We start from the raw sequence: 25,240 nt of genomic DNA on the forward strand, positions 1-25,240 counted from the left end.
GATGCTGGGAAAGATTGAAGGCGGGAGGAGAAGGAAAGGACAGGATGAGATGGCTGGATGGGATCACCGACCAATGGACATGAGTTTGAGTGAGCTCCGGGAATTGCTGATGGACAGGGAAGCCTGGAGTGCTGCAGTTCACGGGGTCACAAAGAGTCGGACACGACTGAGCGACTGAACTGAGCTGAGACAGATACCGTGCGGTAGCCGGTAGCCCACCGCAGGTGGTGTCTTGTGAAGCCAGAGCCTCGTTTTACTGTGTGTGTGTCTCTGTTTTTTATGTAGATAGTGTTCTACTTTATTCCATCTTTGTTGCTTTATTGTTCAGTCACTAAGTTTTTTGTTCAATCACTAAATTGAGTCAGACCCTTTGCAACCCTGTGGACTGCAGCATGCCAGGCTTCCGTGTCCTTCAGTGTCTACTGGAGTTTGCTCAAATTCATGTCCATTGAGTTGGTGATGCTATCTAACTATCTCACCATCTACCACCTCCTCCTTTTGCTGTTTTCTTTCCCAGCATCAGAGTCTTTTCCAGTGAGTTGGCTCTTCCCATCAGATGGCCAAAGTATTGGAGCTTCAACATCAGCAACAGTCTTTCCAATGAATATTTAGGGTTGATTTCCTCTATGATTGATTAGTTTGATCTCCTTGCAGTTCAAAGGACTCTCGAGAGTCTTCTCCAGCACCACAATGTGACAGCATCAATTATTCAGCACCCAGCCTTCTTTATGCTCCAGCTCTCACATCTGTATGTGACTACTGGAAAAACCATAACTTTGACTAGACGGACCTTTGTTGGCAAAGTGATCTCTCTGCTTTTTAATACATTGCCTAGGTTTGTCATAGCTTTCTTTCCAAGGAGCAAGTGTCTTTTAATTTCACTGTCTGCAGTGATTTTGGAGCCCAAGAAAATAAGATCTGCCACTGCTTCTAGTTTTTCCCTTTCTGTTTGCCATGAACGGATGGGACTGGATGCCGTGATCTTAGTTTTTTTGAATATTGAGTTTCAAGCCAACTTTTTCACTCTCCTCTTTCACCCTCATCAAGAGGCTCTTTAGTTCCTCTTCACTTTCTGCCATTAGAGTGGTATCATCTGCATATCTGAGGCTGTTGATATTTCTCCTGGAAATCTTGATTCCAGCTTGTGATTCATCCAGTCCAGCATTTTGCATGATGAACTCTGCATATGGGCTTCCTGGGTGGCTCAGAGGTAAAGAATTCGCCTGCAATGCAGGAGCTACAGATTTGATCCCTAGGTCAGGAAGATCCCCTGGAGAAGGGCATTGCAACCCACTCCACTGTTCCTGCCTGGAGAATCCCATCGACAGAGGAGCTGCGTGGGCTATAGTTCTTGGGATCACAAAGGATCGTACGTGACTAAAGGGACTTAGCAAGCACGCACGACTCTGCATGTAAACTGAATAAGCCGGATGGCAGTACACAGCTTTGTGTTCCTTTCCCCATGTGGAAGGTCAGTTGTTCCGTATAAGGTTCTAACTGTTGTTTTTTGAACTGCATACTGGTTTCTCAGGGTGCGAGTAAAGTGGTCTGGTGTTCCCGTATCTTTTAAGAATTTTCCACAGCTTGTGTGGCCCACACCGTTAAGGGCTTTCGTGTGGTCTGTGAAGCAGAAGTAGATGGTTCTCTGGAGTTTCCTTGCTTTTTCTATGATCCAACGGATGTTGGCAATTTGATCTCTAGTTCCTCTGCCTTTTCTAAATCCAGCTTATACATCTGGAAGTTCTCCGTTCACATACTGCTGAAGCCTGTACCATCTTGAGATTTCCTTTTTCCCTCAGTGCTTACACTTCTGAGTTTTATCCATATTGTTTTACTCGTCTTATGGCTGTTTAGTTTCTATTTGTGAACGCCCCGCCATCTGTCTGTTCTGTCAGTGGACTGTGAAATTTCCTTACTACACGCGTGTGCAAGGGTGTCTTCAGGGCACCACCTAGAAAAGCTGCCGAGCCGGAGCCTGTGTATTCAGGTTCCCAGAGCTGCCAGACCCCACTCCAGTCAGCTGTGCTGCCGGGCAAGGCCTGGGGCTCCGTGCTCGTCGCCCTGCACCCGAAGCCCCACGTCTCCAGCTTCGGGTGTCAGGTGGAGTCGTCATCTCTTTGTTTTCTGTCCGTCCTCTTCTCACCTCACGTTCTGCCCCGTCCTGGGTCAGCTACAAACTCGTCATCTCTGCTGCGGGTTCCAGTTCTGCCAGGAGCGGTGCCCCTTTGCCGAAGATGGTTGCAGCATGTATTCACGAGGCCATGTTAGAGAAGCAGAGGGCGGTGCGCTCCCTGCCTGCAGGCCCGCAGAGCTTGGCGGGCACGCAGCCGCAACCCCTGGGGCCCGGCTTCACAGAGGAAGGGCCCAGCACACTACAGCCAGGCCGGTGCCGCAACCCCTGTGGGCTGATGGGCGAGGTGGCGTCCAGCCTGGGGCCGCCGTAAGCCGGGGCTCTGCTGCGCTGGCTGACTCGCGGCTCCACTCTCCCTCAGCTGGAGCGGATGCTGGAGACTTCGGCCGTGCGTGCCCAGAAGCAGCTGGTGCTGCTGCACCGGCAGGACGGGCCCGCGCCGGCCCGCACCGCGGAGTGGCTCAACATGCGGGGCTGGTGTTCTGGCCACCTGCACCTCTGCTGCCCTCGCCGCGTCTTCTCCAGGAGGAGCCTGCCCAAGCTGGTGAGGTGGGGCCCTGGGGCCTGCTTCCTGCCCTCCCTCCACTTCTGACCCCAGCCCGCAGCGCTGATGCGGCTCTCACTTCTGCTCGAGCCTGATTGTTGTGTGGCGGCACCTCTGATGGAGGAGCCCCGCTTGGTGCCAGAGCCGAGCCCAGGGGCCTCAGGTTGGCCCTGCCTCCTCCTTTGGACAGAAAAAGCCGCAAATCCTGAGGCACCTCTTCCTCGGGGTCCTCAGCCCTGGAGACTAGGCAGGGGCCGCAGTGGGAGCAGGGGCCCCGCAGCACGGTGGACTCAAACTGACCGTGGTGTCGATGCCCAGACATCCAGGCCCCGCACGCCCTCCACTTGGAGTGGCAGGTGTCGGCTAGGCTCAGGGCCGTGGCGCCCTCCCAGGCGAGCCCAGGCACTGAGGTGCTGACGGCGCAGCTCAGAACCACCGGCGTGTCCTGGAGACAGCTTTGGGTCAGGAGTCGGGGAGAGCAGCGGGTCAGGTTGGCCCTGTCTGCTGGCCTCTCTTGTAGGTGGAGCTGTACGAGCGGGTTTGCCAGAGGCCCCCGGACCGGCACTCGGACTTCTCCCGCCTGGCAAGAGTGCTGACCGGCAATGCCATCGCCTTGGTCCTTGGGGGAGGGGGAGCAAGGTGAGTACCTCTGCTTCCCATGCCCTTCCCTGCATGTGGGTGTGTGGGTGTGTGTAGGAGCGTGGGCAAGAGTGTGTGTGCGTGGCTGTGTGTGTGTAGGTGCAAGGGGCGTGGGTGTGTGTGCATGGGCGTGTACGTGTGCACATGGCCATGTATGTGTGTGCAAGGGCGTGGGTGTGTGTGTGGCTGTTTGTGCATGCATGGGTGTGGGTGTGTGTGCGTGGCTGTGTGTGTGTGTGCATGGGTGTGGCTGTGTGTGTGAAGGTGCAAGGGCATGTGTGTGTGTGTGTGGCTGTGTGTGTGTGCATGGGCGTGGGTGTGTGTGTGTGAAGGTGCAAGGGCATGGGCGTGTGTGTGTGGCTGTGTGTGTGTGTGTGTGCGTGGCTGTGTGTGTGTAGGTGCGTGGGCGTGGGTGTGTGTGCATGGCTCTGTGTATGTGTGCATGGGCGTGGGTGTGTGGCTGTGTGTGTGTGTGTGTGGCTGTGTGTGTGTGCACGTGGCTGTGTGTGTGTGCGTGGCTGTGTGTGTGTGTGCATGGGTGTGGCTGTGTGTGTGTAGGTGTGTGTGCGTGGCTGTGTGTGTGTGCGCGTGGCTGTGTGTGTGTAGGTGCGTGGGCGTGGGTGTGCGTGCATGGCTCTGTGTATGTGTGCATGGGCGTGTGTGCGTGGCTGTGTGTGTGTGTGCGTGGCTGTGTGTGTGTGTGCATGGGTGTGGCTGTGTGTGTGTGTGTGTGGCTGTGTGTGTGTGTGCGTGGCTGTGTGTGTGTAGGTGCGTGGGCGTGGGTGTGCGTGCATGGCTGTGTGTGTGTGCATGGACGTGGGCATGGGCCCCTGTGCGCTGCCCATGCACAGCTGTGGCCCCTCCACAAGGCTTCAGGAGAGCGTGTCTCTTCCTGGCTGTTCCCTCTTTCCTCTGGCCTGCAGGTGAGCTTCTCTCCGCTTTATGAAACAGGGATCTGCTCTGCTCACGACCCTCTGAAGCAGCCTTTAGCTCCTTGGGCTGGTGGGTGGGTTCCTTTAAGGATGTTGAGCCCAAACAACTTGAACCCAGGTTGTCCTGACACTTGCCGCCCTTCTCCTGACGTGTGTTAGAGAGAAATTTACACGCGGGGCAGAAATGGAGCGCGGGTGTGCGGTGAGCGTGCGACAGGCCCAGGCCACCGGGTGAAGCGGCGATGCGCGGAGGGGCAGGGCAGCACCTGTGCTGGATCCCTGCCCACCGAGCGTGGGTCCCAGGGCCGGGGCACCCTGCAGGCTGGAGCCCAGGCCCCTGGCCACAGTGGGCATCAGGGCACTCCCTGGGCTGGCCGCCTGTCCCTGGGGCCTGCTGGAGGGACCTGGCTCACCACCTCCCTTGGCTGTAGGACACTCCTTCTGGAGTGAGCTGAGGACAGAGGGTGGATGCCCTGCTCAGCTCCTGCACTCCTCGGCTAATCATAGCTGGATGAGGTCTGAGAGAGAATGCAGATGACCCTCAGAACTGCTTGTCTGACTGGACTCAACGCTCATTGCTTCCCTAGGACTGGAGATACTGGGGCTCGAAGCTCTGGCCCAAGACCCCTAGGGAAGGATGGAGCCTTCTTAGGGAAGGGAAAGTAGGGCGAAGCTGGTCCGCTGCTCTTCCCGGGGACCCTGCCCCTCACTCCAGCTTCCTCCCTGGTTTCATCTTCCTCACAGCGCGTGTTGCTGCCTGTTGCCGCCTCGCTCTGAGGGCTGGGCTGGGACCAGAGCCTCAGGCTGCCGGGAGGGACCCCTCGTGGTGACACTGGCGCCCTGAGTGTGGCCTGGCCGGGGGTGGGGGCTAGTGAGTACTGTGTCTGTTCATCTCGGGTAGTTCAGAGGCATCGTCAGCACCACGTTCTCACTTGAAAGCTGAACTAGTGGGCCTGGAAACCGGGCAGTTTGCTCAGAGTTGCCAGGTGAGGGGCACTCAGGCACTTTCTGTGGGCTGGGACAGTGAGGTGCTGGAGCAGCTGGTCTGCTACAGCATTTTTAGTGAAATTCGCTCAAAGTGGCGTTTACTAAGGCCCTGCAGTGTTCGTGGGACACACGGTGCCTGTCCGCAGGTCCAGAGCTGTCCCCAGACAGTGTCCTGCGGACGGTCATTTCAGCCGCTCCACAGCTGGTCCCCATTTACACTCTGTGTCTCACGCCAGAGCATAGCTGGTGTACAACACTGCACTGGTGTCGGGTGTATGCGGAGTGACTCAGCCACACACACGCACACGCCCCTTCCCTCTGTGGGTTCTTACAGGACAGTGAGCGTGGCTGCTTGTGCTGCAGTGGGACTCTGTTGTTTGCTTTTGTCTGCTTCATTCTTTTCAGTTCTAAATTGCTGAGCTCTAAGGCCAAACGCACAGTCAGACTCTGTCCACCCCCTGTCACCCATCCTCTGCCTCCTCCTCAGCTCAGGGTCCCAGGCGGCCCCTCCCCGGGGGCGGAGCCTGTCTCCTCTGGAGTGATGCAGCTCCACTGCTGTGGGCGCACAGTTCGCCGGCGCCCGCCGAACTCTGCTGGGCCGGGCAGCGGCTTCCTCCCGGGCACAGGGCTGAAGCACTGCCTTCAAGTTTCTGTCCCTGTGATCTGGGAGCTGCCCCATGTCTCCTGTTTGCAGCTCCATTTCTGGGTACTGTGTCTTCCTCTCTCTCGCTATATTCCTGATTCTGTTAGAGTTCATACTCTAGAAATTTCCTTGAGAGCACTGCCGGGAGAATGCTTGGCAGATAGTGTGCCGGTTCTGTGCGCACTTGCAGGACAGTCTGGCTGTGGGATTCTGGGTGGAAGTGGTTTCCCTGGGAGTTCTTTCTATTGTCCATGTAGCTTCTAGGATTGCTGTGAAGTCCAGTGCCATTTTGTTCCCAAGGTCTGTTCCCTCTGGGTCTTGCAGGCGAGTCTCTTCATTCTCGTGTTTCTCAAAGAACTTGGTGAAGTGCCTGGGTCTCGCAGTTTGAGTTTCTCTGAGAATATCGGTGCTCGCCTGCTGAGCTTTCCGCTCCGTGCTGGCCTGTGTCTGCTCGGTCCGTGAGCTCTGTGCACGTAGCATTGTCTGTGCCCCGGCTGCAGCTGTAGCAGCGCTGCCTGGACTCCGGGCTCCACACTGCGCTGGTCCTCCTCCTGTCAGCGACGTCCGGGTTGTGTTCTAGGTTTGGTTACTACGCACAGAGTGGCTGTCAGCATTTGCACACGAGTCTCCCTTGTGGGATAACACGTAGGAGCAGACCCCCTCTGCCTGGAGCGGTTGAATGTGCCCGACCCCAGGGCTGCGAGGGCCGCCTGCGCTTCTGCCACCCTTGACCCTGTCAGGGTGAGCGTGGCCGCTCCCGGTGCCGCTGGGACCTGGTCTGCATCCCCGAACTCGGGCTCCAGGGCCTCCTTTCCCGGTGGCCTGTCCTCTGCTGTTTGGTTGGAGGGGTTGTGGGTAGTCTGGATACAAGTCTTCTGCCAGATGTGTTCATTACTGATACTGTTTCCAGTCTTTGACTTTTGTTTCCTAGTGGCTTTTTTTGATGAACTCATTTTAGCCTGGTGAAGTGGGATTTCCCTGGTTCTTACAGTTTAACTTCTGGGGCTCAGGGGGCTCTTGCTGGGGTCTCATCTTCTCGAAGCTTGTACTTCTGGGCCTGCGATCCGCCCACAGCTGCCACCTCTGAGTGGCGGAGCTCTCGGTGGGTGAGGGTCTTCTCCCTCACATTGCTCACTCCCTGCTAAGCTGCCACGGCATCCAGCTCAGATGCCAGCACCTGCCCAGGTGTGGGCTGCGCTGGGGCCTGCTGTGCTGACCGCACTGCACGCCATCTCCCTTGCCCTGGCTTTGCAGGGAGCCTCTGTAGGAAATCATCAGGCAGTGTGATTCCTTCACCCTCCCTCTCCTTGAAATTATTTTGATCATCCTCATTCCTCTGCATCTCTGTGTAAATTTTAGAATCATCCAAGTATTTTATGGGTTTTTGCTATTGTAAATGGTCTGCTTTAAATTTCATTTTAAATTGTCTGTCGCCAATATGTAGAAATACAAACGATATTTGTAAATATGTCGTTTTACAGCCTTGGTAAACTCACTTCTTCTATTTCCTTTTTTGTAGTTCTTTTTCATTTTTTATGTATACAGTTAAGTCTTCCGAGAATAAAGATAGTATTTCCTCTTTCTTTTCCGTGACTTTGCTTCTCTTCCTCGTCTGTTGCGCTGGTTAGAGCTTCCCGCAGGTCTGAGCAGGTGTCGAGCGAGCCCTTGCCGTGCCCGCAGCATCAGGACTGCGCCCCCTCTAATGGCTGAGTGCCGCGCAGCTGCTGATCTCTGAGACGCTCTGTACCAGACTGAGGGCGTGCCTTCTGTTCTTAGCCAACCGAGTTTTTATCACGGGGGCTTGTTTTTCTGGGTCTGTGGGATTCTGTGATTTACTCCTTTACTCTGTTGATATGATGGATCACACTGAGTGATTCTAGCGTCACCTCCTTGGGACAGACTCGTTGGCCTGTGGCCCTATCGTGTCTGCCCGGCCCTCGGGTCTGCGGGAGGCGGGCTGCGCTTGTCCTCGCCTGAAACGCAGGCAGGTTTGTTTGCCGCTGCTTCTGTTGTCTGGAAGGTCTTACGTGGCTTGTGCTGTTCTTCTTTATGTTTAGTACAATTAACTAGTGAAACCATCTGGACATGAAATTTTGTAAGGATTCAAGAATTAAAAACTCACTTGTTTTGATGGTTGTAGGACTATCCAGGTTTTCTACTTCTAGTGTTGGGTCTGGTAAGCTGTGTTATTCGTAACTGGTGTTATGAATGTGTCCATTTTATCTGATTTTTCCTACTTAAGGCACAAAGTTACTACTAACTTCTTAACTGGAGCATCTCTGATGTTCCCTTTTTCAGTCCTGAGGTTAGTTATGACAACCGCCTGTCTCCCTCCTCCTCCTCCCTCCTTCTCTGTCCCACCCCCGCGTCTCTCTCCCCCTCTTTTTACTTTTCTGGATCAGTCTTACCAGGAACTATCAACTGAATTCATCTTTTCAAAGCACCTACTTGTAGCTTTCAGGGTCCTGTCTATTATGTTTGTTTTCTGGTTCGTTAATTTCCTGTCTTTATTATTTCCTTAATTTTGCCCTCTTTGATTTAAGCTGTTGTTTCTTTCCTGACTTACGGGCCAGCAGACGCTGTCTGAGAAGGGCCGGTGGCGAGGCCACAGCCTCCCAGACAGCGCGGCAGGCCGCGGCTCTGGGTGCTGCCCCTTGGAGGTAACGTGCCTTTTTGTTCTCAGTTTGGTCTGAAGTTTTCTTCACTTGGGTTTTCAACAGTGCAGGAATGGTTTGCTCTTTGAATTCACGCTCTGCGTTTAGAATTGAACCCAAGGCTCGATGTCAGTCGCAGGTTCTAGACCTTCCCGACCTCCCTGTCTCTCGGGTGTCGCTCTGTCTGCTCCTGCCGTCTGTCCCTATTCCTGCTGCAGTCCTGGGGTCTCTGCTCCTCCCAAGTGGTGTTTCTGGTTGTGTGGTGGACGCCCCGCAGAAGAGAGAGACAAGCCTTTGCCTGGCCCGGAGCCAGCCCCAGCGCCCCCACAGGAGGCTGAGCGCCGGCTGCCGCTCAGGAGCGCCGCTGCCCCGTCTGAATGCCACCGTTGCCCCGTCTCCTGTGACGGGTGCGGGGGGTGGGCGCTGGGGGGTGGGCAGGACAGGACGGCGGACCTGGGTTCTGGCGGGCAGAGTGGGTGCTGACTTCCTGCTCCTGTCGGTGTAGAGGCTGCGCGCAGGTGGGCATCATCCGGGCTCTGACGGAGTACGGCATCCCCGTGGACATGGTTGGAGGGACGTCCATCGGGGCCTTCATGGGCGCCCTGTACTCGGAGGAACGCAGCTACAGCCAGATCCGCATCCGGGCCAAGCAGTGGGCGGAGGTGAGGCCCTGTAGGCGCAGGCCGGCAGGGGCCTGGGGACAGGCGGCCCTGCAGGCAGCCTGCAGCGTGGCTGGGGAGCAGGGAGGGCGCAGCGAGGACTTCGCTGCCAGGGGCGGGGGCTCCGGTGCCTGGTCTTGTGAAGGTGACTGAGGACAGGTTAATGCACCCGCAGTGCGCCCACCAGGGCACCAGTGCTGGGAGGCGGGCGGGGGAGGCCTGGGCCTGGGGGTCTGTGTGGCACAGGCAGGGCAAGGCAGGGCACACAGCTTGAGACCTGCCCGTTCCAATAATTCCTGCAGATTTGGGGCTTCGGGGCTGTCCACTATTGTCTGGCATCTGGCCCTGAGATATGCAGGCTTGGCGTGTGGGGTAGATAGAGGGGGTTGGGTGTGGACTCTGGAAGGGCTGGGTGGGCCCTGGGCTGTCTCTCTCCCTGGGTGTGTGAGACCCCAAATGTCAGTAAGAAGTACACATTGTGGACACAGTGGGTCCTGTAGTGAACGGGTGCCAGAGGACAGCCCAGAACCTGGGCCCGGGCGGGGCAGAGGGACGGCAGGGGAGGGGCACATCACCCGCCCTCCTAAGGGCTCTGTCCAGGGGACGGGTGCTTCCCCCGCCCTCCTAAGGGCTCTGTCTGGGGAGGGGCACCTCCCCTGCCCTCCTGAGGGCTCTGTCTGTCTGGGCGAGCAGGACAGAGCCCTGGCTGAGGCTGTGAGAGGGCTCGGAAACGCATCTCATTTTTAAAAGAAAGGAGCCGGTCGCACTCTGTGCAGAAGCTGTCAGCGCGGGCCATCTGCCCAGTGCACATGTCCCCGAGGCTCCTGTCACTGAGGACAGCCTGTGAGGGCAGTGGCCCCAGGGGACAGTGAGGGTCCATCCTCAGTGAGGGACCAGAGACAACCGGGCAGGTCCCTGTCTTCTTCACCCTGCTGGTGTGGAGGTGTGGGAACAGCCATGGAGCTTTGGGCCTGATGGCCTGCCATCCTGAGTGTGTGCTGGGCCACGCGAGCCTGCTGGGCAGCCCCTGCGAGGGGGCATGGGGCTGGAACCTGCCGGCCGCCCTGCGGCCCTTGCCTTTGGGCCTGTGGAGGGGCGTGGGGGGCGGTGCTGAGCAGGGGCTTCCTCGGGAGGTAGGGGCTTGTTGGCCACAGAGGAGCCCTGGAATGCTGGGCCACCTGGGTCCCTGTCTCCACGAGCACGTGTGCTTCTGCTTGTCCTGGGCCCCGTGTGAATGCCTGCGCACGTGCCTCCCTCCACCTGCAGCCCCTGCCTGAGCTTTCCCCTCTCGGGTCTGTCTGGGGAGGGAGGAGGCCCCTTCCTCCTCACCCCGAGCCCTGAGGGGTCAGGCGCTCCTGGTCCTGTGCTCACAGGCCGAGCTGTCCAGCCTCAGTGAGGAGGGCGGACCTCTGTTCCACGGTATCCTGGGGCTTCGGCAGTCAGGCCCTCGGTAGGGCCCTGCTTCTGTCGGGGAGATGGAGTGCCTGCCCTGGCACCTGGGCATGGGCAGCAGTGGGCATGCAGCCAGCCCTGGGCCTAGATGGCCTCGTCCCAGCATGCCCAGAGCTGGCCCTTCTGAGCGGGTAGCAAGGGCCCAGTGAGTCAAGCCTGCCAGGGGCCAGCGGCTGCTCCAGGCCCTGCCACTCAGGCTGTGGTGTTTGCTCCCCCCAGGCCCTGGGTGCTTCCAGGAGGCCCCCGTTCTGCTTGCAGGAAGCAGGTGTGCCCGTGTGCCCACTCCCTTCTCCTGATACAGGCTCTTGGTGGTCCCGCGGGGGGGTTGCTGCCTGTGCCCATAGGCAGGGGTGTGCGCCCCTTTTCCTCTGCAGGGGCTCATGTGTGCCCTGTGTGCCCCCCAGGACATGATGTCGATGGTGAAGACCATGCTGGACCTGACCTACCCCATCACTTCCATGTTCTCGGGGGCTGGCTTCAACAGCAGCATCTCTAGCATCTTCAAGGACAGGCAGATCGAGGTGCCCCCCCTACCCCGCAGGGACTAACCTGGGAGCCCCAGCAGAGTCCGTGGCCTCCGCCTGCCTGGGTCTAGACGCCCTGGGCCCTGAGAATCGAGGGCTGGCAGCCTGGGTTGGTCCACCTGAGTCCTGTCCCCTCACAGGACCTGTGGATCCCATACTTCGCCATCACCACGGACATCTCCGCATCTGCCATGCGGGTCCACACGGACGGTGAGTGCCTCCTCCCAGGGCGCACGTTCCCAGCGGGGGCGGAGTGGCTCCAGGGAAGGGGTGCCCCCCAGAGGAGGCAAGGGACTTGGGGAGGTCTGAGCAAGATGACTCTGCTGCGGGCTTGAAGCCTGCAGGGTCAGTGGAGACAGGGGGCAGAGTGGAGCATGAGGGTCATGGCAGTGTACAGATCGCACTCAGGGTCTGGCACTGCTCGATGGGGATCCCGGGGAAAACCGACCCATGGGTGGGCAGCTGAGGGCCCTTTTCCAGGCCAGGGTGTTGGGGAGCCTCTTGAAATGAGTCTGGTTGGAAGTGAGTAGGGTGGCAGAGCCTGCAGAAGGGCGTGGCCAGGGGAGATGTGGGGCGCCCCGGAGCAAGTCCTGCCCCACCAGCTTCCTCCAAGGAGGAGGGTGCCCAGGAGGGGTGTCATCTGCCCGGCCTGGCACCCTCTGCCGGGCCAGGTGTGCAGGGGCCTCAGGACCTGTCTGGGCGAGGCTCTGAGCTCATGGCAGCGGAAGTCTGCTTCCTTCTCCCGGACTCCTCTGCACACCCTTCCAGGATCACTGTGGAGGTACGTGCGTGCCAGCATGTCCCTGTCGGGCTACATGCCCCCACTCTGCGACCCCAAAGATGGGCACCTGCTGATGGATGGGGGCTACATCAACAACCTCCCAGGTACTGGGTGGGTGGGGAGGGGCACCCACCTGCCTTGACCCCATGGCTCCGTGTGCCCCATGGCGGGGCAGTGCAGGAGGCATGCAGATACACTCCCAGCAGATGGCTCCATTGGCGGCTCCGCAGTGCTCAGAGCTCAGAGCAAGGCCAAGTGGCGGTCGGTGCAATTAGGGCCCATCTGTGCCCACAGCGAGAACTAACAGCCTGCAGGTGTCAGGGCTGCTGTGGGCACAGCCCCTCCTGGGGCACGCCAGCCACCTGTTGGACAGCTCTACACTTGCCAGGGCCTGCACAGGCCCCGGTGTGACAGTGGAGAGGAGACCCGCCCTGCAGGCCCATGTGCTCCCCCAGCGCCTCTCAGGCAGGCTCTGCCCCCACCCCTAGCTCTACCCCAGCCTCCCCTCAGCTGTGCTCCCACCCAGGGCTCTGCACACCTGTCCCCATTGGTCACCAGGCCACCTCCTCCCCAGCGGATGTGGCCAGGTCAATGGGGGCAAAGGTGGTGATCGCCATTGACGTGGGCAGCCGGGATGAGACAGACCTCACCAACTACGGGGATGCGCTCTCGGGATGGTGGCTCCTGTGGAAGCGCTGGAATCCCTTGGCCACGAAGGTCAAGGTGGGCCCAGCCTTGCCTGCTCTGGCCGCTCCTCCCCACGCCCTGGTGCCCACGTCCCTGAGACGGGCAGGGAGGGAGTAGTGTCTTCCAGGCTCTGGGTCTAGCCTGGGGGATGGTCCCTGCCTGCCCAGGACCAGCTCTGGGGAGGGGGACATGTGTAAAGACTCCAGACCCCCTGGTGGATGCCCAGCCCCCTCCCCCAGGTCCAGCAGAAATAGTCTCCCCATGGGGGAGGGGAGGGGCTGGAGGGGCCAGGGAGGAAACAGGGGCTGTGCCCAGACGGAGGCCAGGAGCTGCGTGGGGCCAGGACAGCCACACTCAGTGCTGCGGCCCGGCAGGTGCTGAACATGGCTGAGATCCAGACACGCCTGGCCTACGTGTGCTGTGTCCGGCAGCTGGAGATGGTGAAGAGCAGCGACTACTGCGAGTACCTGCGCCCTCCGATTGACAGCTATGGCACCCTGGAGTTCAGCAAGTTTGATGAGATTTGTGTGAGTGTCCAGGCCGGCTGCACCCCCGGGCCTCCCTGCGCTCCCATTCCCATCATGGGGTTCCCGTGTGTGTGCAGGAGGTGGGGTACCAGCATGGCCGGACAGTGTTTGACATCTGGGGTCGCAGCGGTGTGCTGGAGAAGATGCTGCAGGACCGGCAGGGGACAAGCAAGATGAAGGCGTGCGACGTGAGTGCCCGAGCAGGTGGCCGCTCCCCTGCTGAGACCCGTCCTCTGGTGCTGGGTCCTCACCCTGCGGCACCTGGCACCCCCACTCAGCCACTCAGGAGGGCAGGTGCCCCCTGTCCCTCCCAGGGGCCAGAAGGCACGGGCCTCTTCTGACTCTCCACCTGGGAAGTGCTCATGGTGGGAGGAAGGTACTGGGGTGGGGCTGCTCAGGACTCTACCCATCACCCACGCCCCCCTCTGACTCAGAGGCTGGGACCACAGGGTCACAGAGAGGGCGGGTGCAGTCAGGAGAAGTCAGATGTCTTCTTCACCTCCGCCCCCAGGTCCTCACCTGCCCCAACGCCTCCTTCACGGACCTTGCTGAGATTGTATCACGTATCGAGCCTGCCAAGGTGGCTGCAGGGGACGGTGAGTTGGATCCCGAGACATACATGCCCAACAGCTGGGAGCGGTGGTGGCAATGTCCCCTGCTGACCCTCACTCTCAATAAGCTGCCCTGGGCACCAGGCTGGCTCTGGCAGCCCCTAGACCTGGTTGGCTGCACAGCGGGACCCCTGCCTGTGTATGGCCCCTGCCCCTGCTCAGGAGGTGACCCACATGGCCCTGCTCTCTGCCCAGATGAATCTGACTACCAGACTGAGTATGAGGAGGTGCTGCTGGGAGGCCCCAAGGACGCGTACGTTGACTTCCAAAGCGCCCCAGCCGACCGGGGCTCCGACTCGGTGAGCTGCCTGGACACCCTGTGCCCCTTGGCTGAGCCACGCGCGCTGAGGGCTCCAAAGCAGGCCACTGCTCCCTCCCTGCTGCCCTCCAGGGTTGCCCCACCTTGACCTTGACCATGTGCTGTTTACTAACAGGAGAATGAGCCCTCGCTTCGGCATCAACACTGAGGTCTGGCTTCCCCCAAAACAGCCGAGGACTCCTCAGCACCCCAGCTCTCTGACTAAGATGGGTAGAAGTTTCCACCCTGAAGCCAGCACCTCCGTGGCTCCATCTCAGAGTGCCTAGCTCCTGCAGCTCTTCCAGCCTGCCAGGGGGACCCACTGGGGCCCTGTGTGGAGTGTCACTCTGGGGCCACTCTGCCCTGGCCTCTCCTGGAGGGCCACTGGTCCTGACATCCTCTGCACACGCAGCAGTCATCGGGGTTGTGTCAGCCCTTGGGGCCTCTCGTGCTGGAGCCCTCGTGTTTCTGCTTTGCCTGTCAATAAAGGTAGATCTGATTATGTGGGACATGTGGTCCCTGTGCCGAGGTCCCTGGGGCCGGGGGCCCCACCAAGATGGGCAGCTCACAGTCCTGACCCTGCAGGGTATAGGGTTGCCTGCCTGCCTGTGAGGTCACCGCGTGAGACCCTGGGACCCCAAGCCAGGCAGGCAGGGCACCCAAGGTTGGGATGGTGCTTGTATCCGCCCAACCAAGCATGAAGCCCCCGAGAGCTCTCAGGCGTTTTTCCTACTTTGTACACACAAAATTTTTCCCTAAGATGACGCGGGCACTTTGCTTTTCAGATCATTAAATAGCACCAGGGAGTCCTTTTGTACAAAAAAATAGATCTGTCAGGCCTTTGACTCTGGGGTCCACGGTCCCTGCAGGTTTCCGAGGCGGGCACGTGGGTCTGCGAGACCAGGGAGCCCCTTGACCAAAGGGCCTGGGACCCTGTATCCAGGGGACCGCAGGCCTCGGTTTCCGGGTTCCGGGGGCAGCGCCGAGAGGGCAGACCCGTGGTTGGTCCCGCCCATTGCCGGTGGGGCAGGCGGGGCTTCGCTGGGCCCCGCCCCTCTGACGCAAGGTGGGCGGGGTTTCCACCTCCCTGACGTCGCGGTGGGCGGAGCGCCACCCCCGGGCCTGGCAGTTCAGTCCGGTGCGGCGGGGCGCGTGGAGGGCCCCGGAGCTGCCATGCGGGTCCAGAGCCCGAACCCGAGCCCGAGCCTGATCCCAGTCCTCGGCGCGGCGCGGCACCCTCGACGGAGGCGGCGGGCGCGGGGCGCGCTCTGAGGCCTGGGGATGCGCCGCCGCCTCGATCATGGGCGCCGTCGCCTCCCGGAGGAGGGCGCTAAGAAGCGAGGCCATGTCTTCGGTGGCGGCCAAAGTGCGGTGAGTGCGGCGGGCCGCCCGCCGGGGCCAGCGCCGCCCCAGCCCCGTCCCGGTCCCTGCAGCATGCGCGTAGCCGGCGCCCGCCCCCACCTCCGTTCGGCTCCCCTCCCTGAGGTTGCGGTGGGCGAGGTGCCCGACCTCACGACCCCCACACGCACTGGGCGGCCGGGGCTGGAGGGAAAGCAGACCCGGGCCCCACCTGCAGGTCCGGCCAAGATGCGCGGGGTGCCAAGGGTCCCCGGAACTGCGACCTGTCAGCCCTGGGCGGTCTGAGGTGGGATGGGAGTGCTTGCTGGGGATGACCCCTGAGCCCTCCCTTGCGGGTGCAGAAGGCGTGGGTGGGGGGTGGGGGCGCCAGAGTGGGTGGTGTGCCCTGACGGCGCACCTCGCTGTCCACCCCCTCAGAGCAGCCCGAGCGTTTGGCGAGTACCTGTCCCAGAGTCACCCCGAAAACCGGAATGGTGCAGGTAGGGGCACGCGAGGCAGGGCCAGGACCTGGTCCACCCGTAGCTGCTAGTCTAGGGGAGGGCGTGCTGCTTGCTGCCCCGCAGACACGGCCCTTGCTTACTGTGTGCTGTGAGCGGGCAGCTACCGCCCTGCTGGGCTGGCTTCCTCACGCCCCCTGCCCTCCCTGGCCCAGAGCCCCAGGAGGAACTGCGAGTCACTCATCACCATGGCACCCACCCAGCCTGGGCCGTTGGCATGGCAACAGGCCTCCTGGCACCCCCCAGGGCTGGCACCACTGTCTCTGGGGGCCAGCTGGTGGGGGGGAGGGGAGAAGTTGGCACTGGGCACACGGGCGCGGTGGCAGGCTGGGAGGTGGCCTGCCTGTTCCTGCCCCCCATCACCCATAGGTAGCACAGTCTGTCACCCACACGGTGGAAGTGAAGTATGAACCTCTGGGGCATGGCACAGCTCAGAAAGCCCTTTTGTGAAGTTGTTCAGGCCCAGGGTTTGGTCAGTGGGCCAGGCACCCGCTGGGTGTCCATGCCCTGCCTCCAGAGCACCAGGAGACGGGAGGCAGGGCCAGCAGGCTGCGAGCTCACCTGGAGCCTCTCCCCAGACCACCTGCTGGCTGACGCCTGCTCTGGCCACGACGGGTCCCCCGAGATGCAGCCGGCCCCTCAGAACAAGCGCCGCCTTTCCCTCATCTCCAACGGCCGATATGAGGGCAGCCTTCCGGAGGAGGCTGCCAGCGGGAAGCCGGCTGGTGAGGGCCCCCAGCCCCGCGTGTACACCATCTCAGGGGAGCCGGCCCTGCTGCCCGGCCCGGAGGCCGAGGCCATCGAGCTGGCTGTGGTGAAGGGGCGGCGGCAACTGGAGCAGCACCCCCACCACCACAGCCAGCCCCTGCGCGCCAGCCCGGGCGGCAGTCACGAGGACGTCAGCAGGCCCTGCCAGAGCTGGGCGGGCAGCCGCCAGGGCTCCAAGGAGTGCCCCGGATGCGCCCAGCTCGCCCCCAGCCCCTCCCCTCAGGCCTTTGGGGTGGACCAGCCGCCTCTGCCTGAGGCTCCCGGCCGCCGCAAGAAGCTGGAGAGGATGTACAGCGTTGACCGAGTGTCTGGTGAGGGGCTGGGCGGGGGCCCGGGCAGCCCCCTCTGCAGCAGCAAGCGCCAGGAGGCCTGGACAGTGCGGGTGCCCCGGCCACCGCCCGCAGGTGGCGTCCTGCCACCACACCCCACGCCCAGCCAGGCTTCATGGTTGGCTTCAGGCTTGCCAGCACCAAGTCATGGCAGGCTTGCTTCCCCAGCACGGGGCTGGGAGGGTCTTCAGGGTGGAACGGGCAGCAAGCCTGGTTGAGTGGAAAGGTGGGGCTGCCTTCTGGGAGTGCTGGGGGACAGTCCCTCCCCTGGCACCCACCCAGTGGGACTCCTGCTCACCAAGGGGGCCTGGCCAGCTAGTGGGGCCCCCCACCAGAATTGTCGAGCAATGCGCATGGCTGAGGAGCCCTGGAGGCCTGCTGTCAGGAAGAAGCTGCCTGGGACATTCAGGTGGTCCCCATGCTTCTGGGCTCCGAGCCCATCACTTCCGGAAGAGCAGAATTCTACCTGGCAGACCCGCTGTGTGCTCTCCGGGCACCTCTTGAGCCTCCAAATCCACAGTCCAGCGGGGCATCAGGGCACAGGCCAGGGGTGCAGACATCGCCAGGTCCTCGTGCTCCTCTGAGGAACACAGGCCAGGTTCTGGAATGCGGTCAGGGAAGAGAATAGAGTGGCCTTCGACCACCCTGTCTGGTGGCTATAAGGCCTCTGGGAAGGGTCAATCTCCCTGCCTGGTGAGGGCCTCCACCAGGAAGGTCTGAGAGAGGGAAGGGCCGACCATGTGGACTCCAGAGTGTCTGGGCGGCAGAGAAAGCCCTGGAGCCCCAGGAGAGGCAGCCACGGTCCCTGCCCCGCCCCTCCGGCTTGAAGGCGACGAGTCAGTGCTTTTCCTGGGTGCCCTGGAGGCCGGCTGTGCTTTCCGGGAAACACGTGTCCGCTGTGGGCAGCAGGGGGAGAGCCAAGTGAAGACGAGCGTCACGAAGCCGCTGAGCTGTCGCGGCTTGAACAGCTGAGCGGGCCTCGGAGCCTGCTGGCGCGGTGCCAGGCCCCGCCCCCCTACCCCGGGATAGGTCTAGGGAATTCTGTGCTCAGGAACACCCCCAGCCCTGGGCAGGTGGGAAAGGGCTCAGGAACCCCTAAGCCACCCTAGTCACTGCCCCCTTGGCCTCTTCCAGATGACGTCCCCATCCGTACCTGGTTCCCCAAGGAAAACCTCTTCAGTTTCCAGACAGCAACCACAACTATGCAAGCGTGAGTTGTGTCTGCTGTGCGCGGGGCCCAGGCCAGGGGCCTCTTCCTGCTGTTCAGGAGCTACTGCCCGGAGCCCACTTGGGCGGCCGCTCCCGAGCGCCCCCATTCCACCCGCTCTGCCTGAGTGTCAGCCTGCAGGAAGGCGGGCCTGGCTGCTCGCACCCCACCCCCACCCCCACCCTGTCCTGTCCCCACTGCCCTGTCCCGCGCGGTGCCGTCTCCTGGGGAGCGGGCGGGGGGCTGCGGCTGATGTAGTCACCAGCAGGGGTGCTTCTCCCGGGCTGCTGCCCAGCTCTGCCCTGCGCACGCTCCAAACAGCAGCCTCCTTGCGTTTCCACGCACCGCGAGCCATCACAGCTTAGTCCTCTGGGGGGCGTGCTCTTGACCGTCACCCAGCTGGGTGAACGTTCTGTTGAGGAGTTCCCTCCAGGGCGGCACTCTGCTGCAGTGTCCCCTGCTCTGAAGATGCTCCCTGCAAGCTGCCTTGGGGCGTGCACTGCCGCCCTCAGGCTGAACAGGGGCCACTCTGCTGCGGGTCCCAGCAGGGCCAAGGCACACAGTCAGGCCTCTGAGCAGCCTGAGCAGCATCTGGTGGCCTGGGCCACCGTAACCTCAGCATCTGCTGCCCTTTCAAGGACTGGCCCGTGGCATAGCGGGCACCCTGGGGTGCCTGTGCGGGACCCTTCGAGTCAGGGACAAGAAGGAAACTAGCCCCGTGGGGTCAGAGGTCTGAGGGTCTCTGCTCACTGTGTCTTCTCCCTCACGCTGCCATTTCCCGCTGGGACTCCAGCATCTCGTAAGTACCAGGAGGACCTTGAGCCTGAGGGCGTGGTGGTGGTCCCTGGGGAACTCGCCCACCCGCACGTAGGTCGGGGCAGGCCAGGGACCTGGGCCCTGACCAGGAGGGCGTGCTGGGTCCTGGCGAGCAGCGAGCTGCACCAGGGCCTGTGGGGAGCTGGGCTGAGGACACGGCGAGGCAGGCTGGGACCCTCTGTCTGGCCCAGGGCCCTGGGTGCCTGCGGGCCCCGTTCTCGAGCCTCCGTCCCCACGTCTGTCCCTCCCGCCTGCGGCCAAGGGCAGTGCTGACTCGTGGCGGTTTCCCAGGGTGTTCAGGGGCTACGCGGAGAGGAAGCGCCGGAAACGGGAGAATGATTCCGCGTCTGTAATCCAGAGGTAGGGCCTGCCAGCCACTCGCCACCAGGGTCTGTCTCTTGTCTGTTCTGGTCTAGCCTGGGCCCCCCCAGTCCAGTGGACCTGATGGGGAAGGGCGGTGGCGACCACTGGCCTGGCCCTGCTCTGGGGACGCGTGCAGGCAGGAGGGGTCGTGTGGCCTGAGCTCCCAGGCCTGTGTGTTGGGGACACACTGAGCTGAACCGCAGCCAGTAGGCCCACGCATGCCTTTCTTGGGCCCTTGAAGCCCAGAGCTGTGGGATCAGCAGGCAGGCTTATCCTCCCAAACCCCACCTCAGATGTGTCCAGGAAGCTTGACTGTCTGTCTTGCAAATGGGGCCTTGGCAGGACACAAAGTTTGGAGTTCAAGAGACCTGCCTCTGAGGCGGCCTAGGGACACAACATCAGGAGTGGGGGCATCTGCTGGCCCCAGGCCCACCTTGCAGTGCGGCCCGCTGTGCTGCCTTGGCCATCGTGCGCGGGAAGCAGGAACTCTTGACTCCTTGAGAAGGGGGTTGGGGGTGGTCAGAGTGTGCCTGGGTGCACGGAGGGAAGGGAAGGGTGGGCAGCAGGGATGGGAGACCAAGTGCACAGGTCACCAAGGGAGCTGTCCTGGGAGGAGGGTGGGGGGCAACAGGAAGCTTGATAACCTTGCTTGTGTCCCAGCGGCCAATGGGCTGGGAGGCTCGAGGAAGAGAAGACCGGGTGGGATTGGCCTGTGGAAGAGCTGGGGGCGCCGGGAGGGCACCCCTCACGGAAAGGGACGAAGTCGGGGAGGGGAGCACGGAGGAGGAGCATGCCCAGCCCTCCTGGTGGCCCTCAGCAGCAGCCCTGTCCTTCCACCCCTAGGAACTTCCGCAAACACCTGCGCATGGTCGGCAGCCGGCGGGTGAAGGCCCAGAGTAAGGCCCAGAGTGAGGCGAACGGGTGGGCGGTGCTGCTCTTGGCCGACTGCGGCTTGGCGTGCTGCTCTCTGCGCCCCCAACCTTCCCACACCCAGGCTCCGCCCAAAGGACAGGGCCCCGCCCCTTCACGCAGACTCCGCCCTTGTCCCCCTACCCTGCCCGGTCCGCCTTTTGCCCCTCTCCTACCCGTCCCATTGCAGCGGCATCCTGCACCCTCCAGACCCCGCCGGCCCGCGTCCTGCCCAGCCGCCGATCCCAGCCACCTCCCGTGGCTGCAGGCCACGTCCCTAACGGGCTCTGCTCTCACTGCAGCGTTCGCCGAGCGGCGCGAGCGGAGCTTCAGCCGGTCCTGGAGCGACCCCACCCCCATGAAAGCCGACACCTCTCACGACTCCCGAGACAGTAGGTGCCCGGCACCGCAGGCCGGCCCACCTTCCCCAGAGGCTCCCCTAGGCCCCCAGCCCCACGCTTCCAGCACCCAGACGGCTGGGCTTCTGCGCTTCCGCTGGACCTCGGTTTATTGGGCTGAGGGGGGCGCTCTGACACCTCCAGTCTTCTGGGTAGGGGTTACTAAGGGCCAGGGTTCACTGGCTACCCTGCCTGGTGCCCCTAACGCCGGAAACCTGCAGTACCTGATTTCTCCTTGGCCCAGACGCCAGGCACACTGGGCTGGAGCTGACACTTGCACCTCGGCTCCCACTGGCCTTGCCCTAGGGCCCACAGCCTTCCCTGCCAGGCAGCCTCCAGCTGGTGGCAGCAGCCCGGCTTGCCCTCAGCTTGGCTCTCTTACCTGCCCTGGGTTTCTCACTGGCCTGGAGGGCCCTCTGGGACACGGCTTGCTGGCTCTGTCCCCTGCCCATCTCTGGGGTTGCAGCCAGGGCGGGTCGTACTCCAGATGGTCCTCAGCCTGGTGGCACGTCCTGCCCTCCAGGTAGTGACCTGCAGAGCTCCCATTGCACCTTGGGCGAGGCTTTCGAGGACCTGGACTGGGAGACTGAGAAGGGCCTGGAGGCTGTAGCCTGTGACACTGAGGGCTTCGTGCCACCCAAGGTCATGGTGAGGCCCGGTGCAGCTACTGCTCAGTGGTGGGGGCGGGGTGGGGGGCTCCAGGACGGCCAAGGCCCTGAGTGCCTCCCCTGTCCACAGCTCATTTCCTCCAAAGTGCCCAAAGCCGAGTACATCCCCACCATCATACGCAGGGACGACCCCGCCATCATCCCCATCCTCTACGTGAGTGCTTCTGTCTCGGGGTTGGGTGGGGGAGCACTGTCCCGATCCTTTATGTGAGTGCTCCCAGCCCTATCTTGGGTCGCGTGGGGGCACTATCCTTATCCTCTGTGTAAGTGCTCCCAGCCCCGTCTCAGGGTTGGGTGGGGGGCACTATCCCCATCCTCTATATGAGTGCTCCCAGCCCCGTCTTGGGGTCTGGTGGGGGCACTATCCCCATCCTCTATGTGAGTGCTCCCAGCCCCGTCTTGGGGTCGGGTGGGGCACTATCCTCATCCTCTGTGGGAGTGCTCCCAGCCCCGTCTCAGGGTCGGGTGGGGTGCTATCCCCCTCCTCTATGTGAGTGCTCCCAGCCCCGTTTAGGGTTGGGTGGGGGGGCACTATCCCCATCCTCTACGTGAGTGCTCCCAGCCCCATCTTGGGATCGGGTGGGGCGCTATCCCCCTCCTCTATGTGAGTGCTCCCAGCCCCGTCTCAGGGTTGGGTGGGGGGGCGCTATCCCCATCCTCTACGTGAGTGCTCCCAGCCCCGTCTCAGGGTTGGGTGGGGGGGCGCTATCCCCATCCTCTACGTGAGTGCTCCCAGCCCCGTCTCAGGTCGGGTGGGAAGCGCTATCCCCATCCTCTACGTGAGTGCTCCCAGCCCTGTCTCGGCGTCTGGTGGGGGCGCTATCCCCATCCTCTACGTGAGTGCTCCCAGCCCCGTCTCAGGTCGGGTGGGAAGCGCTATCCCCATCCTCTACGTGAATGCTCCCAGCCCCGTCTCGGGGTCTGGTGGGGGCGCTATCCCCATCCTCTACTTGAGTACTCCCAGCCCCATCTCGGGTCGAGTGGGTAGCACTGCCCGAGAGGGGCTCTAACCTGGGATCTTGTCTTCCCTAGGACCATGAGCATGCAACCTTCGAGGACATCCTGGGTATGTGCCCTCTGACCCCTCTGCCTTCTGATCTCCGAGGGGCGGGGGGGAGGGTGGGGGGAGGCGCAGACGGACGGTGGGGGCAGCATTCATACCCCTCCCTCCCCAGAGGAGATAGAGAAGAAGCTGAATATCTACCACAAGGGGGCCAAAATCTGGAAGATGCTGATTTTCTGCCAGGTAGGGCTCAGCCCTTCCTGCCCGGGAGTGGGGCCGGGGTGGAGGATGCCACCTCCAGAGATATGCACGTTTGCATCTGCACGTGTTGAGGGAACAGTGGTTGGACACCCCCAGCGTGCAGTCCCATCCCACTAACCGCAGACTCTCACAGGGTGGGCCAGGACACTTGTACCTGCTCAAGAACAAGGTGGCCACCTTTGCCAAAGTGGAGAAGGAAGAGGACATGATCCAGTGAGCAGGGGGTGCCCGGGGGGCTGGGGGGCAGGGGCCAGTGTCTGCTGGGGTACCATGTCCCCTCTCACTTGGCGGTCGGGCTGGAGGCTGCCTGTGACCACCCCTTCCCCACCAGCTTCTGGAAGCGGTTGAGCCGCTTAATGAGCAAAGTGAACCCTGAGCCGAACGTCATCCACGTCATGGGCTGCTACGTCCTGGGGAACCCCAATGGGGAGAAGGTACAGCACCCTGCTTCTCTGCAGACTCCCTTTCCGTCTCAGCCCTCCCATAGAGATCCCCGTGCCTGGCCTCACCAGCTGGGGCTTCTTGCTCCCCATCCCCGCTTCTCCCCGCCGCTGTCTTGCTCTGCCCTGCACTCAGAGTCCACTCCCTCCTTTCAGCTCTTCCAGAACCTCAGGACCCTCATGACTCCTTACAGGGTCATCTTCGAGTCGCCCCTGGAGCTGTCGGCTCAAGGTGAGCGCTGGGCTGGCCGGCCGGGGCGTGGTGTCCCCGCGGGCGAGGCGGGGCGGGGGGCGGGGCGGGGTGTCCCGGAGGCGGGGCTGAGCCCGCCCTCGCCCCTCCCGCCTCAGGGAAGCAGATGATCGAGACCTACTTTGACTTCCGGCTGTACCGCCTGTGGAAGAGCCGCCAGCACTCGAAGCTGCTGGACTTTGAGGACGTTCTGTGAGGGGCGGGACCGCCGCCCGGCCGCTCCCTCAGACCGGCGCCAGGCTGGGCCGCTGCGAGCTGCCCGGTGCCGCGTGGGTCCCGGTCTTCACGGCCACTTCAGGGCATCTCAGACGTCGCTCAGGTTCCCTCCCAGGGCTCCGGTCCTCACGGCACCACGGGTCTCAGCGGCCACCGCCCCCGCGCCCCGGAGGAGCCCCCGCGGCTGGCGGATGCTGCCCGGGCCTCGCCTGGAGGCTCAGCGCTGGGGCGGCGCCTCTGCAGGTTCATAGAAATAAGTGCAATTTTCTACAACCCCTGAGACAATTCAAAGGGAAGCAGCGTTACTAGTTAACTAGTTAAGTGCTGAGTTACTAGTCATGGCATAGATCACCCGGCTCAACGTGTGTCCAGGACCCTCTGCCTCAGCTCCCCAGCCCTGCCGTATCCGATCACCAGCACCAGGGCGGCCCGTCTGCCCGGCCTGGCTCCGTACCGGCCGAGTCCCTGATGGTCTGTGCTTGCGCTGCCCTCGCCCCTGCTTCCCTGACCGCGGCACCGGCTCGCGGGGGTGCCCAAGGGCAGCGGGGACACGCCTTCCTTTCACTCGGAGGGCGCCCTGGGTCGAGCCAGGCCCTGCCTGCTCCCCGGCCCCCTGTACCCAACCGGCTCCCCGCTGCTGTTCGGCTCAGCTTTTGGCAGCCGAGCTCTGAAGGCCTCTCCCGGTGCAGGGGCTTGGGTCTTGGCGGGGCCTGCCGGGGCTGGGTCCTGGCGGGTGAAACTCCTGCCGCCTGCCGCATGGGGGCCTGGACCCCCGCAGCCTGGCCCGAGGGAGGGCGGGGCAGCCGCTGGGCTGTGCACACGCAGCCTGCCGGTGGCCCAGTGGGCCGGCCCTTGTACATAGCTGGCGCTCGGGGGCTGGCCCCCCTGTGCAGAGTGTGGTCTGAGAAACCCGGCTGTGCCCCCCGTCGAGGGGAGAGGGGGGCTTGTGCCGGGCTATGAACAATGTACGACACCCTGTAGAGTGACCATTAAATCTGACCCTCTGCTGCGGCCACTGCGTGGGTCTCCTCTCTCAGCGCCGTGCACTGCCTCTCTGGACCCAGAAGATTCTGGGCCTGCTGATCTGAGCTTGTTGCTGTGGTGGCCGCCTGTGCACCCTGGCCCGGACTGAGGGGCACGGGCGGGTGGTCTGCAGATGAGGGCAGAGACGCCGCGCCCGCAGCCTCTGCCCCACCCCTGCACACAGAGCTGAGGGCCCCGTGGTCAGCAGTGTGGCCACAAGGGGAGCCCAGGAAGTGATCACAGGGCCGGCTGGCCACCCCGACGTGTGCCATGCCCCCTGTACCCAGTGACCAGGATGTTGTTGGGTCCAGCTGGGCCTGGCTTCCCTGGAGGTTTCTGGTCCAGTTGCCGGTGGGCAGATCAACAGGTGGCAGGTGGGTTCATCTAGGCTACCAAGGGCTGGGGAGGGTGGGAGGCTGCCCATGGTGGCCTGAGTGAGGGCTGGGAGGCTGGGGGTCCCGGGGACTTGGAGGCTGGTGGCCTGGAAGGGGGTGATGTTGCCAGGAGAACTCACGTCTAGATGAAAGTCTGGGCGAGGAGCCAGGCGGATAGCCCCCCAGTGCGACCCACCCACCTCTCCCTGGGCTTAGGCGGCACGACGGCCGTGTCACCTGCCGACCTGACCTGGGGCTGCCAGAAGCTTTGTCACGTGCCTCCGCCCCTC

The 25,240-nt window shown here is 62.3% G+C and overlaps 2 protein-coding genes across 31 annotated transcripts in view; both read left to right on the top strand.

Annotated features, from left to right (window-relative positions):
• The window catches only part of PNPLA7 (patatin like domain 7, lysophospholipase), a 79,029-nt gene extending 64,451 nt beyond the window's left edge, over positions 1-14,578 (top strand). For 22 of the 27 annotated variants that reach the window (XR_015136016.1, XR_015136017.1, XR_015136018.1 and 19 more), the window contains 12 exons: positions 2,493-2,675; positions 3,196-3,314; positions 9,036-9,192; positions 11,046-11,162; positions 11,306-11,375; positions 11,934-12,050; positions 12,521-12,669; positions 13,008-13,160; positions 13,238-13,348; positions 13,672-13,756; positions 13,967-14,070; positions 14,206-14,578. Coding sequence is in view for 22 of the 27 variants with exons in the window: in XM_086323949.1 (XP_086180075.1) it covers positions 2,493-2,675; positions 3,196-3,314; positions 9,036-9,192; positions 11,046-11,162; positions 11,306-11,375; positions 11,934-12,050; positions 12,521-12,669; positions 13,008-13,160; positions 13,238-13,348; positions 13,672-13,756; positions 13,967-14,070; positions 14,206-14,238 (1,398 nt within the window). In the remaining 5 variants the exon portion in view is untranslated. Of the gene's footprint in view, positions 1-2,492; positions 2,676-3,195; positions 3,315-9,035; positions 9,193-11,045; positions 11,163-11,305; positions 11,376-11,933; positions 12,051-12,472; positions 12,670-13,007; positions 13,161-13,237; positions 13,349-13,671; positions 13,757-13,966; positions 14,071-14,205 lie in introns of those variants that run through there. The other 5 variants (XM_086323948.1, XM_086323950.1, XM_086323957.1 and 2 more) reach the window with 3 other exon arrangements.
• A 609-nt stretch (positions 14,579-15,187) lies between these two features.
• On the top strand, positions 15,188-24,564 carry NSMF (NMDA receptor synaptonuclear signaling and neuronal migration factor). Of its 4 annotated transcripts, none has more exons than XM_086323973.1 (15): positions 15,188-15,440; positions 15,846-15,907; positions 16,504-17,004; positions 18,157-18,232; positions 19,337-19,405; positions 20,252-20,304; positions 20,620-20,709; positions 21,239-21,363; positions 21,454-21,537; positions 22,416-22,449; positions 22,559-22,629; positions 22,781-22,860; positions 22,979-23,081; positions 23,244-23,319; positions 23,436-24,564. In XM_086323973.1, exons 1-15 carry the CDS (start codon positions 15,370-15,372, stop codon positions 23,531-23,533), a joined length of 1,593 nt encoding a protein of 530 aa, XP_086180099.1. In that variant the 5' UTR covers positions 15,188-15,369; the 3' UTR covers positions 23,534-24,564. The 4 variants fall into 4 exon arrangements, with proteins under 4 accessions (XP_086180099.1, XP_086180101.1, XP_086180100.1 ...); XM_086323975.1 differs by having other exon boundaries at positions 23,282-23,319; XM_086323974.1 differs by lacking the exon at positions 20,620-20,709.
• The last annotated feature ends 676 nt before the right edge of the window (positions 24,565-25,240 follow it).

Source organism: Bos grunniens, chromosome 11, assembly GCF_055505025.1.
Source record: "Bos grunniens cultivar Pamir isolate PY7600 chromosome 11, Bosgru_T2T1.0, whole genome shotgun sequence".
Lineage (NCBI taxonomy): Eukaryota > Metazoa > Chordata > Mammalia > Artiodactyla > Bovidae > Bos > Bos grunniens.

What these genes read in the sequence shown, in the direction of transcription:
- NSMF (XM_086323973.1), top strand. Translation starts at nt 15,370, where the DNA reads ATGGGCGCCGTCGCCTCCCGGAGGAGGGCGCTAAGAAGCGAGGCCATG. An exon ending in TCGGTGGCGGCCAAAGTGCG is followed by an intron (nt 15,441 to 15,845) that starts GTGAGTGCGGCG and finishes CCACCCCCTCAG; the next exon opens with AGCAGCCCGAGCGTTTGGCG. An exon ending in CAGCGTTGACCGAGTGTCTG is followed by an intron (nt 17,005 to 18,156) that starts GTGAGGGGCTGG and finishes GGCCTCTTCCAG; the next exon opens with ATGACGTCCCCATCCGTACC.